This window comes from Sinohyriopsis cumingii, chromosome 3, assembly GCF_028554795.1.
Source record: "Sinohyriopsis cumingii isolate HCF-2022 chromosome 3, ASM2855479v2, whole genome shotgun sequence".
In the NCBI taxonomy this organism is placed as follows: domain Eukaryota; kingdom Metazoa; phylum Mollusca; class Bivalvia; order Unionida; family Unionidae; genus Sinohyriopsis; species Sinohyriopsis cumingii.
In genome coordinates this window covers 74,391,225-74,408,457 of record NC_142963.1, presented here as the reverse complement: position 1 = coordinate 74,408,457, position 17,233 = coordinate 74,391,225, and the positions used below count along the sequence as shown (strand labels likewise).

General features: G+C 37.5%; 1 protein-coding gene across 5 annotated transcripts in view; it reads left to right on the top strand.

Moving 5' to 3' along the window:
• Positions 1-17,233, top strand: part of LOC149803114 (transmembrane channel-like protein 7) — a 111,553-nt gene that overhangs the window by 54,629 nt on the left and 39,691 nt on the right. For all 5 annotated transcript variants that reach the window (XM_089952722.1, XM_089952723.1, XM_089952724.1 and 2 more), the window contains 2 exons: positions 1,106-1,257; positions 3,880-4,024. In XM_089952722.1, coding sequence (XP_089808848.1) covers positions 1,106-1,257; positions 3,880-4,024 — 297 coding nt within the window. The remainder of the gene's footprint in view (positions 1-1,105; positions 1,258-3,879; positions 4,025-17,233) is intronic.

The following is a 17,233-nucleotide window of genomic DNA, read 5'->3' as shown; positions in this document are numbered from 1 at the left end:
TTTTGTCTATGATACACTGTATATTTTTGCTTATATTGTGGGTCCATCTGCAAACTGCGTAAACTATATATACCATCACATAATGTGATGGCAGATCTTGGTCTCTGCAGGAATTTTGAGTAATCAGTAGAACTAAACACATAGACCCTGATCTCCCAGCTCATTATACAGCATCATATGAGGGTCTATGTTGTTTGCAGTTAGATCTGATGTATTAAAAGGTATACATGGTAAAACCATGGAATGTTAATGGATTTTAGGATATTATTTTAAAGAATGCCATGATTTATGTTTTGTATGCAATTTTATTTTTTAATATCCAGAGATTGAAAATTCATTTGCACAACTATAAAGGGCAAGTGAAAATTTATTGCAGTCACCTTAATTTTGTAATCACTTGCCTGATTGGATGAGTGCTGATTCAGATCTAATGAGTGTCTCTGTGTAATTAAATGGATGTTCTGTTTAGTGGATTTGCAGAGATTTTTCAACCCCAAACAGTCCTCATTGATACAGGCAATTTAAGTAGTGTAGGATATGATAAGATATATTAGAACAAAAGGCAACACTGTACTTATTCTATGTTGAAAATTGTGTCATGTTTGATCTTCACTAGGTAGGATAAAACTGCCCCCAAATATTATGTATTCTTGTCCATCTGTAATTTGCTAAAATGTGGTGTCTCTGACATGCTAACATGAAAGATTTTCTGATTGTTTATGATGCTAAATATTGTGACTTATGTATCATGCTACATGAAGTAATACATTAATATACTGGTATTGATAATTGGTTGGACTTACATGGAACCCATAACCTTTAAATAGCTTGACTAAATTATTCTTTTTTTTTTGTTTCACTTGAATAGACATATAGCAAAGTAAGCATCTTTCCTACAATAAGGCTGGCATTAACAGTGTTATAACCATTCAGAGTTTGTGTCTTAATTACATATGGATAAAGCTTGATTCATGGGCAAGACATATAGACATCATTGAGTCTTTGTTACAGTGATAACTTTAATCTGTTACCATTACTCATGAAATTGATAAAAACACTTTTGGTAAATTGAAAGTAATGAGATGTTTTCTTCATTAATTGCTAGGGTTGGATGGAGAGAACAGTACTGTTCTATGGAGAGTATTTTAACAAGACATACTACATGCCAGATGGGATGAAGACTTATGACATGGGTTTGGCTTATCTCCTGTCTGCTGGAGTCAGCTTTGTCATTAGTTTCATACTAATTGTCAAAAAGTAAGATTCTTGTGGTGAAGATTGTGCTAGAACCATTTTGTCTTTCTCCACACACACACACGCACACACACACACACACACAAAATTGCAGATAGGCCTGCTTTTTGTCTGATCCAACTATTCATTGATCTGTTTGGGGGCTACAGATGGGTTCGAGTCTCAGCTCTGGCCACCATGGATATGTGAGCAAGCTTGCCAGTAGGTTCCTGTGGGTCAGCAGTTTTTCCCAGGGTCTTCCTACACCAAAAAATATATACTCCAACGCTGTATTATCGTGGGCTCTATATTATTGCGACAAACAGGATTTTCTGACTAATTTTGGACACACGCCATCTAACAGTTGTTTATAGATGTAAAGCTGTAGCCAGCAAGGATGCAAATATTTTAGAGCACAATTTCCTCTAAAATGTCAACATTTTTTAAAGTTTACAATGAAAAGGAATGAACATCACATTTTTGTAAAGTGCATGCATTTATGTTGATCGTATAAAAAATTCCAGTCGAACTTGCTCTACCTGCATTGGCTTTGATTATGAAATTTATTTAGTGTATCATCTGATGTTTGATGAGTATAGGTCATATACTGATGGTGACATTCATGTCCTTACATGGTTAAAGTTTCAATTTCATTTCATGGTAGCCAAGATGGACCAAAATTTACAAAATGTTGCTCATCATCATACTTCTCGTATGCAAAGCAGAATATAATAAAAGTTAAACTTTCCTGAAATCAGTAATTTCAATAATAATATTAATAATAGTTGTTATATAGTTACGTTTCTTTGCCCACATTGCATTTAAAATTCATATAAAGTTAAATAATAATTGCTTTTAATTTGTAATGTTGTTATTCATGGATTTACACTTGAATTACATTTGTGTGTTCGATTTTATCATTGGATCCTTTCGTTTCTTTTGGAAATATTATACCAGTACAAGCATGGACATTTCTCATGGGTAATTTGTATTTTATGTTTATTATAATACCTGCATGCTTCCATACATAAATTAGGCCATTACCGCGATAATAAAGAGTTGTTCCCCAATGGTACATTAAGCTGGGTCAACCACCATATGCTGTTTATTTACATTTGTGAGCTGCGATTGAGAAAGTTTCTTAATGGGAATAGAAAGCAGGAAAGCCATTGAAACTTTACAAATGATAAGTAAGCAGCAATACCAAAACAGTTTTAATATGTACCAATAACAGCATTAAGTACCGCGATAATACAGTGTTCCAGGCTACTGTCAGGTGCTGCAAAATGGCCTTAAACCTGCTCAGCACCACTCCTGCCCTGGGTTGTGCCACTTGGATGGACTATGGAGTCAGTTTATTTCTGCATAAACTGTATGGAGAACTACTTAAGACCAGCTTCTGTAAATAGTCCCATTTAGAGTAACTAATGTAAACACTGAATTAGAGGACATACACACTTCAGTCCTTTAAAATTAAATAAAAATGTTTGTGGGTTGTTCTGATAATCTGAAAATTAAATAAATTGATTTTGACAGAACCAAATAACGTCTATTTTTTTCTATAAATAGATCATTCTTGTTTTGACTGAATTTGATCTAAATCTGAAGGACAATAATGTTGCATGTATGCTAGATCATAATCTTTCACTGTAGCTCATTATAAAGAATTGTAATTATATTAAGATCTTAATGTTCTTTCTATGTTTATCATGGTATAAACTGTCAGTTGCTGACTCACACAGCTTTAATACATAATATTCTTTGGGCATTATTTGCTGTGTGATTCAGCATCTGATAGTTTATACAATGACAAACTCAGAAAAAACAACATTACACTCTTAAATAACTATTCTTACAAGCTAAAATATTGTCCCACAGTGCCCACATAAATTTGATCAGCAACTTCTGCTGAAAGTTTTAAAGATAAATATCAAAAATACTTGATTTTAATTTTTTTCTAAATGTCATTACAGTATTGTTTTAAATTCCTGTTTCTTTTTCAACAATTTTGTTTTTGTGCATGCTAATCTATATTTCTTATTTTTAGATTCATATGTTCAGAATAATGTAAAGACATAGCACATAATTTTTATTTTATTAAACACTGCAACTTTTCTTTTTTGCACCTGTTTCATTAGTATTCTTAAATGCATTTAGATTGTTAGAAAGTTGTTGAGAGCCTCTGGGAAGACTAGATAAATTTCATTCTAACTGAGCTACACTTGTTAAAGAATTATTATTATTATTATTATTATTATTATTGAAAAGGCTGATTTTTCCAGTTTGTGATCAGATGTTCTTGTTTACAGCAAGAATTTGTTGTTAACTGTATCTTTGTGTACAGCAAACTGTATGATATAAACTAAACTTTTATGTGCTTTATCTAATGATGTAAAATCTGTAATAAAATATTGGGTCTCTCTATATCTACATCTTTATCAATATTCTGCCTTTTATCATTCATTCTTCTCTAATTATGTGAAAAAAATAATGCATTATATGCATTGGTGTGGGATAGGAAAATCCCACCATTGGGATCAGAATGCCCACAAATTATGACTTTGGGTGGGATTTCCCAATCCCACACCAATGCACAGGACAGATTCTATTAATCTTACCTACTAACTTTGCCTTACCTTGTTGCAGTTCCTCCAAAGCTATCAAAGGGACCTTCGGCATGGAGAAATCAGTGACCATGTATGTTAATAAGGTCTTCTGCAGCTGGGACTATTGTATTAGGAATAAAAAGGCTGCTAAAGTAAAGAAGAAAAGTCTCATCACAGACTTCAGGGTAACATTATGTAGTTATGCTACTCTAATAATGCAGTGAAACCTTAGGAATTTGGTCCTTCACACTACCCAAATTCAGGCCAGATACAGTGTTAATACAGTGCAATCTTTGGAATCAGGTCCTTAATGGTACCCAGATTTAGGTCTGATACAGTGTTAATACAGTGCAATCTTTGGAATCTGGTCCTTGTAGGCACCCAGATTTAGGTCCGATACAGTGTTAATACAGTGCAATCTTTGGAATCTGGTCCTTGTAGGCACCCAGATTTAGGTCTGATACAGTGATAATACAGTGCAATCTTTGGAATCTGGTCCTTGTAGGCACCCAGATTTAGGTCAGATACAGTGTTAATACAGTGCAATCTTTGGAATCTGGTCCTTGTAGGCACCCAGATTTAGGTCCGATACAATGTTAATACAGTGCAATCTTTGGAATCTGGTCCTTGTAGGCACCCAGATTTAGGTCTGATACAGTGATAATACAGTGCAATCTTTGGAATCAGGTCCTTAATGGTACCCAAATTCAGGCCAGATACAGTGTTAATACAGTGCAATCTTTGGAATCTGGTCCTTGTAGGCACCCAGATTTAGGCCAGATACAATGTTAATACAGTGCAATCTTTGGAATCAGGTCCTTAATGGTACCCAAATTCAGGCCAGATACAGTGTTAATACAGTGCAGTCTTTGGAATCAGGTCCTTAATGGTACCCAAATTTAGGCCAGATACAATGTTAATACAGTGCAATCTTTGGAATCAGGTCTTTAATGGTACCCAAATTCAGGCCAGATACAGTGTTAATACAGTGCAGTCTTTGGAATCAGGTCCTTAATGGTACCCAAATTTAGGCCAGATATAATGTTAATACAGTGCAATCTTTGGAATCAGGTCCTTAATGGTACCCAAATTCAGGCCAGATAAAATGTTAATACAGTGCAATCTTTGGAATTGGGTCCTTGTAGGCACCCAGATTTAGGCCAGATACAGTGTTAATACTGTGCAATCTTTGGAATCAGGTCCTTAATGGTACCCAAATTCAGGCCAGATACAGTGTTAATATGGTGCAGTCTTTGGAATCAGGTCCTTAATGGTACCCAAATTCAGGCCAGATACAATGTTAATACAGTGCAGTCTTTGGAATCAGGTCCTTAATGGTACCCAAATTCAGGCCAGATACAATGTTAATACAGTGCAGTCTTTGGACACAGGTCCTTGTAGGCACCCAGATTTAGGCCAGATACAATGTTAATACAGTGCAATCTTGCAATCTTTGAAATCAGGTCCTTAATGGTACCCAAATTTAGGTCAGATACAGTGTTAATACAGTGCAATCTTTGGAATCGGGTCCTTGTAGACACCCAGATTTAGGCCAGATACAATGTTAATACTGTGCAATCTTTGGAATCGGGTCCTTGTAGACACCCAGATTTAGGCCAGATACAAATGTTAATACTGTGCAATCTTTGTAATTGGGTATTTGTAGGCACCCAAATTTAGGCCAGATACAATGTTAATACTGTGCAATCTTTGGAATCGGGTCCTTGTAGGCACCCAGATTTAGGCCAGATACAATGTTAGTACTGTGCAATCTTTGTAATTGGGTCCTTGTAGGCACCCAAATTTAGGCCAGATACAATGTTAATACTCTGCAATCTTTGGAATCGGGTCCTTGTAGGCACCCAGATTTATGCCGGATACAATGTTAATACTGTGCAATCTTTGGAATAAATTTAGGCCAGATAAATTGTTAACCCTTTACTTCATAGAGTATATGGCTTTTTAACCCTTCAATACACGTGTAGCAAAGTTACCCATTGCAGTGCACTATAAACTGAACACATGTTACCTATTTGACTCCATACACATAGGCCTACCTGTTAACTGTTAAACAATGTAGTTTATGTTACGTTTAACAGCAATTTTAACCATATTACATTTTTCGTACACATCTATTATGTATGGAAAAATTGAAGAGTAAAGTCTGATCATTATCGCTGTGTAATTGTTTTTCACTGAAGAATTTTTTATGTGCTTTAAAATATTGAGAGAACTCATTCACCGTCAAGTCAGTGAAGCCGCATGACCAACTGTAGCTGCCATTTCTCATACTCGAAATTTACAAGTTCTTTGTTCATGCCACTAAGTCATCTGAATTTGATAATTTATAAAAACCAATTGCTGCCTACATCAATATCAGAGCCTTTACTTAAGTTATTGGGGCCCCGAGTGGCCGAGTGGTCTAAAGCGCTCTCCGTTACGGATCACTGCCATCTCACCTCTGTCTGCGTGGGTTCGAGTCTCGGATTCGGCTAATGTGGGTATGTGAGAAAGCTTGCCAGTAGCTTCTTGTGGGTTGGTGGTTCTTTCCGGGGTTTTCCTGGGTTCTTCCTCCACCATTAATACTGGCCGCCATGTATAGCCTATCATGTGCTGAAAAATGGCGTTAAACCCTACAACAACAACAACAACTTAAGTTATTGAAGATTTCATAGTTGTGACTCTAATTGTGAAAACTTCATAAGTACTGAACGAAATCCGCAACCGCCATTTTGGAGAGTGGAGAATACGACACAGTTACTTTAAATAGCAGATTTTGACCAGAGCATAAACAGTGACCATGTGATCTGACGTAATGGTCACTCACAGAAATGAATGTAGTATCTAATAGGGGGTTTTCCCTGAAGGTGGCCCTACGAAAACACGCTAAAAATGGCTGATGTTTACAGCAGGCATCAAAAGGCGCTTGTATGCAAATCGGGTAGAGGTGTCCAAAGGCGCTTGTATGCGAATGGAGTAGAGGCATCCAAAGGCACTTGCATGAGGTAAAGGGTTAATACAGTGCAGTCTTTGGAATTGGGTCCCTGTAGGCACCCAGATTTAGGCCAGATACAATGTTACTACAGTGCAATCTTTGGAATCAGGTCCCTGTAGGCACCCAGATTTAGGCCAGATACAATGTTAATACAGTGCAATCTTTGGAATTGGGTCCTTGTAGGCACCCAGATTTAGGCCAGATACAGTGTTAGTACAGTGCAATCTTTGGAATTGGGTCCTTGTAGGCACCCAGATTTAGGCCAGATACAATGTTAGTACTATGCAATCTTTGGAATCAGGTCCCTGTAGGCACCCAGATTTAGGCCAGATACAATGTTAGTACTGTGCAATCTTTGGAATCGGGTCCCTGCAGGCACCCAGATTTAGGCCAGATACAGTGTTAATACAGTGCAATCTTCGGAATCAGGTCCCTGTAGGCACCCAGATTTAGGCCAGATACAATGTTAATACAGTGCAATCTTTGGAATCGGGTCCCTGTAGGCACCCAGATTTAGGCCAGATACAGTGTTAATACAGTGCAATCTTTGGAATTGGGTCCTTGTAGGCACCCAGATTTAGGCCAGATACAATGTTAGTACTGTGCAATCTTTGGAATCAGGTCCCTGTAGGCACCCAGATTTAGGCCAGATACAATGTTAGTACTGTGCAATCTTTGGAATCAGGTCCCTGTAGGCACCCAGATTTAGGCCAGATACAGTGTTAATACAGTGCAATCTTTGGAATCAGGTCCCTGTAGGCACCCAGATTTAGGCCAGATACAATGTTAATACAGTGCAATCTTTGGAATTGGGTCCCTGTAGGCACCCAAATTTAGGCCACATACAGTGTTAATACAGTGCAATCTTTGGAATTGGGTCCTTGTAGGCACCCAGATTTAGGTCAGATACAATGTTAGTACTGTGCAATCTTTGGAATCAGGTCCCTGTAGGCACCCAGATTTAGGCCAGATACAATGTTAGTACTATGCAATCTTTGGAATCGGGTCCCTGCAGGCACCCAGATTTAGGCCAGATACAATGTTAATACAGTGCAATCTTTAGAATTGGGTCCTTGTAGGCACCCAGATTTATGTCAGATACAGTGTTAATACAGTGCAGTCTTTGGAATCAGGTCCTTAATGGTACCCAAATTCAGGCCAGATACAATGTTAATACAGTGCAATCTTTGGAATCAGGTCCTTGTATTCACCCAGATTTAGGTCCGATACAGTGATAATACAGTGCAATCTTTGGAATCGGGTCCTTGTAGGCACCCAGATTTAGGCCAGATACAGTGTTAATACAGTGCAATCTTTGGAATCAGGTCCCTATAGGCACCCAGATTTATGCCAGATACAATGTTAATACAGTGCAATCTTTGGAATTGGGTCCTTGTAGGCACCCAAATTTAGGCCAGATACAGTGTTAATACCGTGCAATCTTTGGAATCAGGTCCTTGTAGGCACCCAGATTTAGGCCAGATACAGTGTTAATACATGCAGTGCAATCTTTGGAATCAGGGCCTTGTAGGCACCCAAATTTAGGCCAGATACAATGTTAATACTCTGCAGTCTTTGTAATTGGGTCCTTGTTGGCACCCAAATTTAGGCCAGATACAATGTTAATACAGTGCAATCTTTGTAATTGGGTCCTTGTAGGCACCCAGATTTAGGCCAGATACAATATTAATCCTGTGCAATCTTTGTAATTGGGTCCTTGAAGGTACCAAAAACTTTAGGCCAGATACAATGTTAATACAGTGCAATCTTTGGAATCGGGTCCTTGTAGGCACCCAAATTTAGGCCAGATACAATGTTAATACAGTGCAATATTTGGAATCGGGGCCTTGTAGGCACCCACATTTAGGCAGATACAATGTTAATACAGTGCAATCTTTGGAATCAGGGCCTTGTAGGCACTCAAATTTCGGCCAGATACAGTGTTCATACTGTGCAATCTTTGAATTGGGTCCTTGAAGGTACCAAAAACTTTAGGCCAGATACAATGTTAATACCGTGCAATCTTTGGAATCGGGTCCCTGTAGGCACCAAATTTATTCCAGATACAGTGTTGACACAGTGCAATCTCTTGAATCAGATTCTTGAAGAGACAAAATATTTAGGTCAGTTACAGTATTAGAACTGTGAAATCAGTAATATGGGCATTGTGAGGATAAATATTTAGGTTAGGTACACTATTTATATGGTGGAATCTGTAATTGTTCTTTGAAGCAGACACTAATTTTGTCTAGATACAGAATTAATACAATGTAATCTGTGTTAATCAGGTCCTTGGGAGGGGGTGGACTTCAGATTTGGTCCTGATACAGTATTGAAACAGTATAATATGTTTAATCAGGTGATTGATAAGGGCCATATCTAGTCCATATACAGTATTAATACAGTACATGGACAATCAAATTTTGTATCCACTTGTCCAGGACAAGTAGTTAAAGAAATTTCAATTGTCCTCCATACCTTTCCATTTGTCCCTAATTGAAATCATTTGCATAGATTCGATAAGATGTATGCATTTTAATCCAAAGAATAAATTAAAGATTACATTTGACTTATTACTTCATAGGTCTTAATTTTTTTTAGAAACAGGTTGATATTGTGCATTTTGTTACTTTCATTTTGACTGCTCCGGTGGCCTAATGGTTTGAGCATCCGCCTCAGATGCAGGAGGTCATGGGTTTGATCCCCAGCCGAGTCATACCAAAGACTTAAAAAATGGTACCAATAGCTGACTCACTTGGCACTCAGCATTAAGAGGTTAGTGTTAGGACTAGTCGGCCTGGTGTCAGGATAATGTGTCTGGGTTGGACATCATGCTACATGTCTGCGGCATGATGCCCCAGTGCTAGACATCACTATAAACTGCCACACTGCAGACATCTTTGCAATATGACTGAAACATTCTTAAAGCATTGTTAAAAATCCAAATCACACACATACTTTTGTTCTTATTAGTTTTAAAATCGCCTTCCCAAGTGGACTGTCATAAACTTAGGGGACTTTCTGCAAATGCTGGCATGTATCTTGCATACATCCTGTCTTATGTCTCTATTGAGAAAAAGTTACCATGGGCTCAATGGCAACTAACATTGTATCCCTCCACTTTTATGTAAGTTTTCTTTCTCTGAATCTTACTTAATACTTTGTGAAAATCAGTTAGCAAACTCATTTTTATCCACATAGTAAAAATCACATTGCCACCTTGCTTGAAAACTTACTTCCAAAAAATTCAGTAAAATACATATATGAACACATCCAGCTCCTTAGTTAGCATGATTGTTTCACTTCAGATGCAGTATCACACATGGACAGTTGATCCTCAGTGTAATCAATTAGAATGGTATTACTGTCATTTATTTGGGTCATAAACAAACCAGACACTAATGTCAGTAAAGTTCCTTTCATTCATTCATTTGTATTGACTTGCTCGAATCAGATAGTCCACTCATGAGTATCTGAGTTAAATATAGATTATGCATATCTTATTGTCACAGACATAGTTGGTCAGCCCAGATGCCCATGTAAGTCTTGATTGAATAAGCACAATATCACAAGGCAGTTTAAAACTCTGCTAACTAAGCACACCAATTTTATTTTTAAGTTTTTTGGTTGACTATTAATTCAGTAACATATTTTATTGGCTGATAATTCAGTCGCATAAAACAAGATTCAGTCAAGCAGTAAATAGAATGTGTGTAGATGATATAGATATCAATGATCACTTACAGTAGATGTGGTATATCACAAGTTGTGAATAAATAAATACAAAAGAGGTAGATTGAAGCATTTGGTATACCCATTGGCCTAGATTGAAGCATTCGGTATACCCATTGGCCTAGATTGAAGCATTCGGTATACCCATTGGCCTAGATTGAAGCATTCTGTATACCCATTGGTCTAGATTGAAGCATTCGGTATACCCATTGGCCTAGATTGAAGCATTCGGTATACCCATTGGCCTAGACTGAAGCATTTGGTATACCCAATGGCCATGAATGGCCAGATAAAAGTACATAAAGGGATAATGCTTGCAAATTAGTGCTTACAGGACTTATTTCAAAATAGGAAGATGGCATTTGTCTCTGTCTAGGGCCTTGGAACATTTTACTTGTCAGACTTAGAAAATGAATTGTCCAGGATGTTGGGTTATGGAATTTGATTGACTTTCAGTGGAACCTGTGTAATCAGATCATTAAGGGGTCCCAGATTTAAGGCAGATACAGTATTAATATTGTGGAATATGTGATCAGGCAGCCAGATTTAAGGCAAATACAGTATTAATAATAGTGGAATATGTGATCAGGCAGCCAGATTTAACCCTTTACCTCAAAGAGCATAGTTACAAAGTGCAGTGCCCTATAAATAGAACACCTATTACCTATTCGACTCCATACGCATAGGCCTGCCTGTTAACTGTTAAGCAATGTAGTGTATGTTACGTTTAGCAGCAATTTTAACCATTTTACATTTTTGGTACACATCTATTATGTGCGGAAAAATTTAAGAGTAAAGTCCGATTGTTATAGCTGTGCAATTATTTTTCACAGAAGAATTTTTTACGTGCTTTAAAATCTTGAGAGAACTCATTCACCGTCATGTCAGTGAGGCCGAGTGACCAACCATAGCTGCCATTTCTCATACTCGAAATTTACAAGTTTTTCATCTGCGTCTACATCACTAAGTCATCTGAATTTCATAATTTATAAAAACTAATTGCTGCCTACATCAATATCAGAACCTTTACCTAAGTTATTGAATCTTTCTTAGTTGTGATTCTAATTGTAAAATCTTCGTAAGTACTGAATGAAATCCGCGACCTCCATTTTAGAGAGTGGAGATTACGACCCAGTTACTTTAAATAGCAGACATCAACCAGAGCATAAACAGTGACCACGTGATCTGACATAATTGTCATTCACAGAAATGAATGTATAATCTAATATTGGGTTTTCCCCAAAGGTGGTACTACGAAAACCGGCTTAAAATGCCTGATGTTTACAGCAGGCATCAAAAGGCACTTCCATGCAAATGGAGTAGAGGCGTCAAAAGGCGCTTCCATGAGAATGGAGTAGAGGCGTCCAAGTGCACTTGCATGAGGTAACGGGTTAAGGCAAATATAGTATTAATAAAAGTGGAATATATGATCAGGCACCCAGATTTAAGGCAAATACAGTATTATTAACAGTGGAATATGTGATCAGGCCATTAAGGAAGGTCAGATTTAAGGCAGATAAAGTATTATAACAGATAAATCTTTGTAATTAGTTTATTTAGAGGGGTCACACATTTAGGTTAGATACAGTATTAATATAGTGAAGTCTGTAGCTCATGTCCTTTTGAGGACCCACATTTTGGTCAGATAAACTATTAATACAGTGCAATCTGTGTATCTAGGTACTTGAGGTGATCCAAAATTAGATACAGTATTACTGCATTGAAATCTGTGTAACAGTGTACTTGAGGGGACTCAAATTTAGACAACATACGGTATTATTCATATTCTGTGTAGTTGTTGTTGTTGTTGTGGGGTTTAACGCATTTTTCAGCACATGATAGGCTATACATGGTGGCCAGTATTAATGGTGGAGGAAGAACCCAGGAAAACCCTGGAAAGAACCACCGACCCATGAGAAGTTACTGGCAAGCTTTCTCACATACCAACATTGGCCAAATCCAAGACTCGAACCCACACAGACAGAGGTGGGATGGCAGCAATCCTAACGGGCAGTGCTTTAGACCACTTGGCAACTCAGGGCCCCCTTATTCTGTGTAATCAGGACATTAAATTAAATGGACCCAAATTAGGTTAGATTCAGCATTTTTGCAGTGGAATCGATGTGTAATTAGGTCCTCTGGGGACATAAATTTAGGTTAGAATAGTATTTACACAGTGGACTCTGTGTAATTAGGTGTAATTAGGTCCTATGGTGACCTATATATAGGCCAGATACAGGGTTAAAAGAGTGGAATCTTTGTATAATTAGGTCCTATAGCAGGAAGCACAACCTTTTTCGGCCATGGGCCAGATTGCATTTTCTAAGACCACTAGAGGGCTGCCAACACTATTTCTAACACCACTCGAGGGCCACAAACACTAATTTCTTTAATTACTGTTCATGGGCCAGATTTCTTTGTTGTCGTAAATGTGCACCCCTGTCCTACAGGGACCTAAATTTAGGTCAGATTTAGTATTTACACAGTGGAATCTCTGTAATTAGGTCATTGAGTGGATCCATATTTAAGCCAGATACAATATTGAAGGGACCCAGGTTAATTGTCCTTCAGGTATTATACCATCACCCTCTTAGTAAGAGGGGTGGTTAATTGGATTTGGCTGGCGTTATCTAGAGGATGGCCTCCCTTGATATTTTAGCCTGGCAGGAATGAAAGAAGAATAGAATTTCCACAGAGAACTGAGTGAGAATACTGGGAAGAAATAAAGCAATACGAGCCCCCTTTGACAAGAAAATAACAAGTTTAATCAGAACAAATTAATAACAGCAATTCCAGTTCAAGTTAGATTATATAAATAGAATTTAACAGGAGTGTCCAATTTGGATTTATTTCATCATCGAGAGGTGAAAAGAGTGCAATGTCCACGACCGATTTGCATCTCCTTCCTTGACCATATCAACGTCCTCCTATTCATCAATTTCCTGTATGCATTGCCCCTTCATGGACTTGCTGGTCCTTTTATTCTGACCTCATCCTTCTCTTTCCTCTGACTTCTAGGGGCCCTGAGTGGCCGAGTGGTCTAAATCGCTCTCCATTACGGATCGTTGCCATTTCACCTCTGTCTGCGTGGGTTCGAGTCTCCGATTCGGCCAATGTGGGTATGTGAGAAAGCTTGCCAGTAGCTTCTCATGGGTCGGTGGTTCTTTCCAGGGTTTTCCTGAGTTCTTCCTTCACCATTAATACTGGCCGCCATGTATAGCCTATCGTATGCTGAAAAATGGCGTTAAACCCTACAACAACAACAATTCCTCAGACTTCTGTCTTCAGACTGTCCCGTCTCTCCCCCAGAAAGCTGTTCCTTAAAGGACAAAATTACCCCTAAATTTCTGTATACTCCACTCTCTGGACATACATAAAATTCTCTCACATTACTCGGAGCTTGTTGGCTATCCACACACTGCATAAATTCTGACTTAGTACGGTAGGACATTGACCTTGTTCCAGCAGCAGGTCTTAAATTACCACACAAGTGTCTATCGAATATTACCATATTCTTTTACATATGCTACTACATGTTCAATTACTATTGCATGAAATGCACAAATTGTAACTCACAGCAATCCTTAACCTAAAAGATTATTCAAACATTACAAAATCAGATATAATTAGGTAAGTATCATTAACTCATGATAATCTGTATCGTCCTAACAAACAAAGGAAGCTATTTCATATAACCCAATGAAATCCTACACATATGAACATTTGGATCACTTGCAATCAATTCTACTATTGAACTAATAACTGTGAAATTAAAAGGTAAATTGCATAACAATTCTAGCATCAACGCTTTCTGTGGAATTTAATAAAAATAAATTGCATAATAACTCTAGCATCAACACTTTTCCATGAAATTTAATAAAATAAATTGTATAACAACTCTAGCATCAACACTTTTCCACGAAATTGAATAAACCATGCATAATATAGAACCTAGTCATAGCAAACACATTTGCATAAACAAAACAATCAAATGATAGAATATTATGTGAAACTAAAATTGCGTACCTTATTGCTGTTCTCTTTCAGAACTTGTACGTCCTAGCACTAACACCTGTCTTTCTTTTTACAAGATGGCCACCTGGTCCCTTTCTTGTTTAATGAGGAAAGCACTATTCTCTTTAGGCTTCCACGGAGTCTAGACTACTTTCCTCTTTCAGGAAATTTCAGACGAAAGAATTTTCACTAAGGTCGTCACTTTAAATTCTGACTGCTTCTAAAGTGTACGCCTTGATTTATTCTGCCCAATCATAGGCAGCAGTCCCTAATCATTCCCAAAGAATAATTCCTTTCATCAGGTTAGACAGCTCAGAATCTGTGAATGACGGTGCATAACAATTTCCATTTGAAAACATGATAATTTGACGTAGGTTCCTACCAAGTGGTTAGGGTAGGTAGCTCAATTGTTTACTTTCTAAGGACCGTGTTATGATACCCCGGTCAATTTCACCAAGTTAGAATGCTGCCCCTTTGAAGTTTACATTGACATGGGGGGAGATGAACAAAGAAAGGTCGAAGTGACCCTTCACAAAGACTTTCTGGTTTAAATGTGATAAAATTGTAATGCTCAATGCATTCAACTTTAAAGTTCACTGCAATTCAAAATTCGACACTTCACAGATGTCATGCCACTTTGAAATAAAATGTAGACTTGAGGATGCATTGAATTAAACTCTTAGGTTATTACTCAGTTAAATGAATGGGGGGACAGTAGAGATATACTCTTAGGTTATTACTCAGTTAAATGAATGGGAGGACAGTAGAGATATACTCTTAGGTTATTACTCAATTAAATGAATGGGAGGACAGTAGAGATATACTCTTGGGTTATTACTCAATTAAATGAATGGAAGGACAATGGAGATATACTCTCAGGTTATTACTCAGTTAAATGAATGGGAGGACAATGGAGATATACTCTCAGGTTATTACTCAGTTAAATGTTTGGGAGGACAATGGAGATATACTCTCAGGTTATTACTCAGTTAAATGAATGGGAGGACAGTGGAGATATACTCTCAGGTTATTACTCAGTTAAATGAATGGGAGGACAGTAGAGATATACTCTTAGGTTATTACTCAGTTAAATGAATGGGAGGACAATGGAGATATACTCTCAGGTTATTACTCAGTTAAATGAATGGGAGGACAGTAGAGATATACTCTTAGGTTATTACTCAGTTAAATGAATGGGGGGACAGTAGAGATGTACTCTTAGGTTATTACTCAGTTAAATGAATGGGAGGACAGCAGAGATATACTCTTGGGCTATTACTCAGTTAAATGAATGGGAGGACAGTAGAGATACACTCTTGGGTTATTACTCAATTAAATGAATGGGAGGACAATGGAGATATACTCTCAGGTTATTACTCAGTTAAATGAATGGGAGGACAATGGAGATATACTCTCAGGTTATTACTCAGTTAAATGAATGGGAGGACAATGGAGATATACTCTCAGGTTATTACTCAGTTAAATGAATGGGAGGACAGTAGAGATATACTCTTAGGTTATTACTCAGTTAAATGAATGGGAGGACAATGGAGATATACTCTCAGGTTATTACTCAGTTAAATGAATGGGAGGACAGTAGAGATATACTCTTAGGTTATTACTCAGTTAAATGAATGGGGGGACAGTAGAGATGTACTCTTAGGTTATTACTCAGTTAAATGAATGGGAGGACAGCAGAGATATACTCTTGGGCTATTACTCAGTTAAATGAATGGGAGGACAGTAGAGATACACTCTTGGGTTATTACTCAATTAAAGGAATGGGAGGACAATGGAGATATACTCTCAGGTTATTACTCAGTTAAATGAATGGGAGGACAATGGAGATATACTCTCAGGTTATTACTCAGTTAAATGAATGGGAGGACAATGGAGATATACTCTCAGGTTATTACTCAGTTAAATGAATGGGAGGACAATGGAGATATACTCTCAGGTTATTACTCAGTTAAATGAATGGGAGGACAATGGAGATATACTCTAAGGTTATTACCCAGTTAAATGAATGGGAGGGCAGTTAAATGAATGGGAGGAGACTGGAGATATACTCTCAGGTTATTACCCAGTTAAATGAATGGGAGGAGACTGGATATATACTCTCAGGTTATTACTCAGTTAAATGAATGGGAGGAGACTGGAGATATACTCTCAGGTTATTACCCAGTTAAATGAATGGGAGGACAATGGAGATATACTCTCAGGTTATTACCCAGTTAAATGAATGGGAGGAGACTGGAGATATACTCTCTGGTTATTACCCATTTAAATGAATGGGAGGACAATGGATATATACTCTCAGGTTATTACCCAGTTAAATGAATGGGAGGATAGTTAAATGAATGAGAGGACAATGGAGATATACTCTTAAATGAAATCTAAATTTACCTGCAATCATCTAACCATAAGTCAGTTTATGCAAAGCGGGTTATCTCCACACATGATATGACATTTCATTTTCTTTAACTTGTCCATGTCTGAACATGTTTTAAAATTTCCTGGATTGTATGAAGTTCTCATATTGTTATAAATGGATATAATAAATGCTTTGGGATGTAAAGAAGGACACAAACCATGTATAATTTTGCATTTCTTACTGTAGAATCATTACATTAGTGCAGTGCTTTCATGTTCG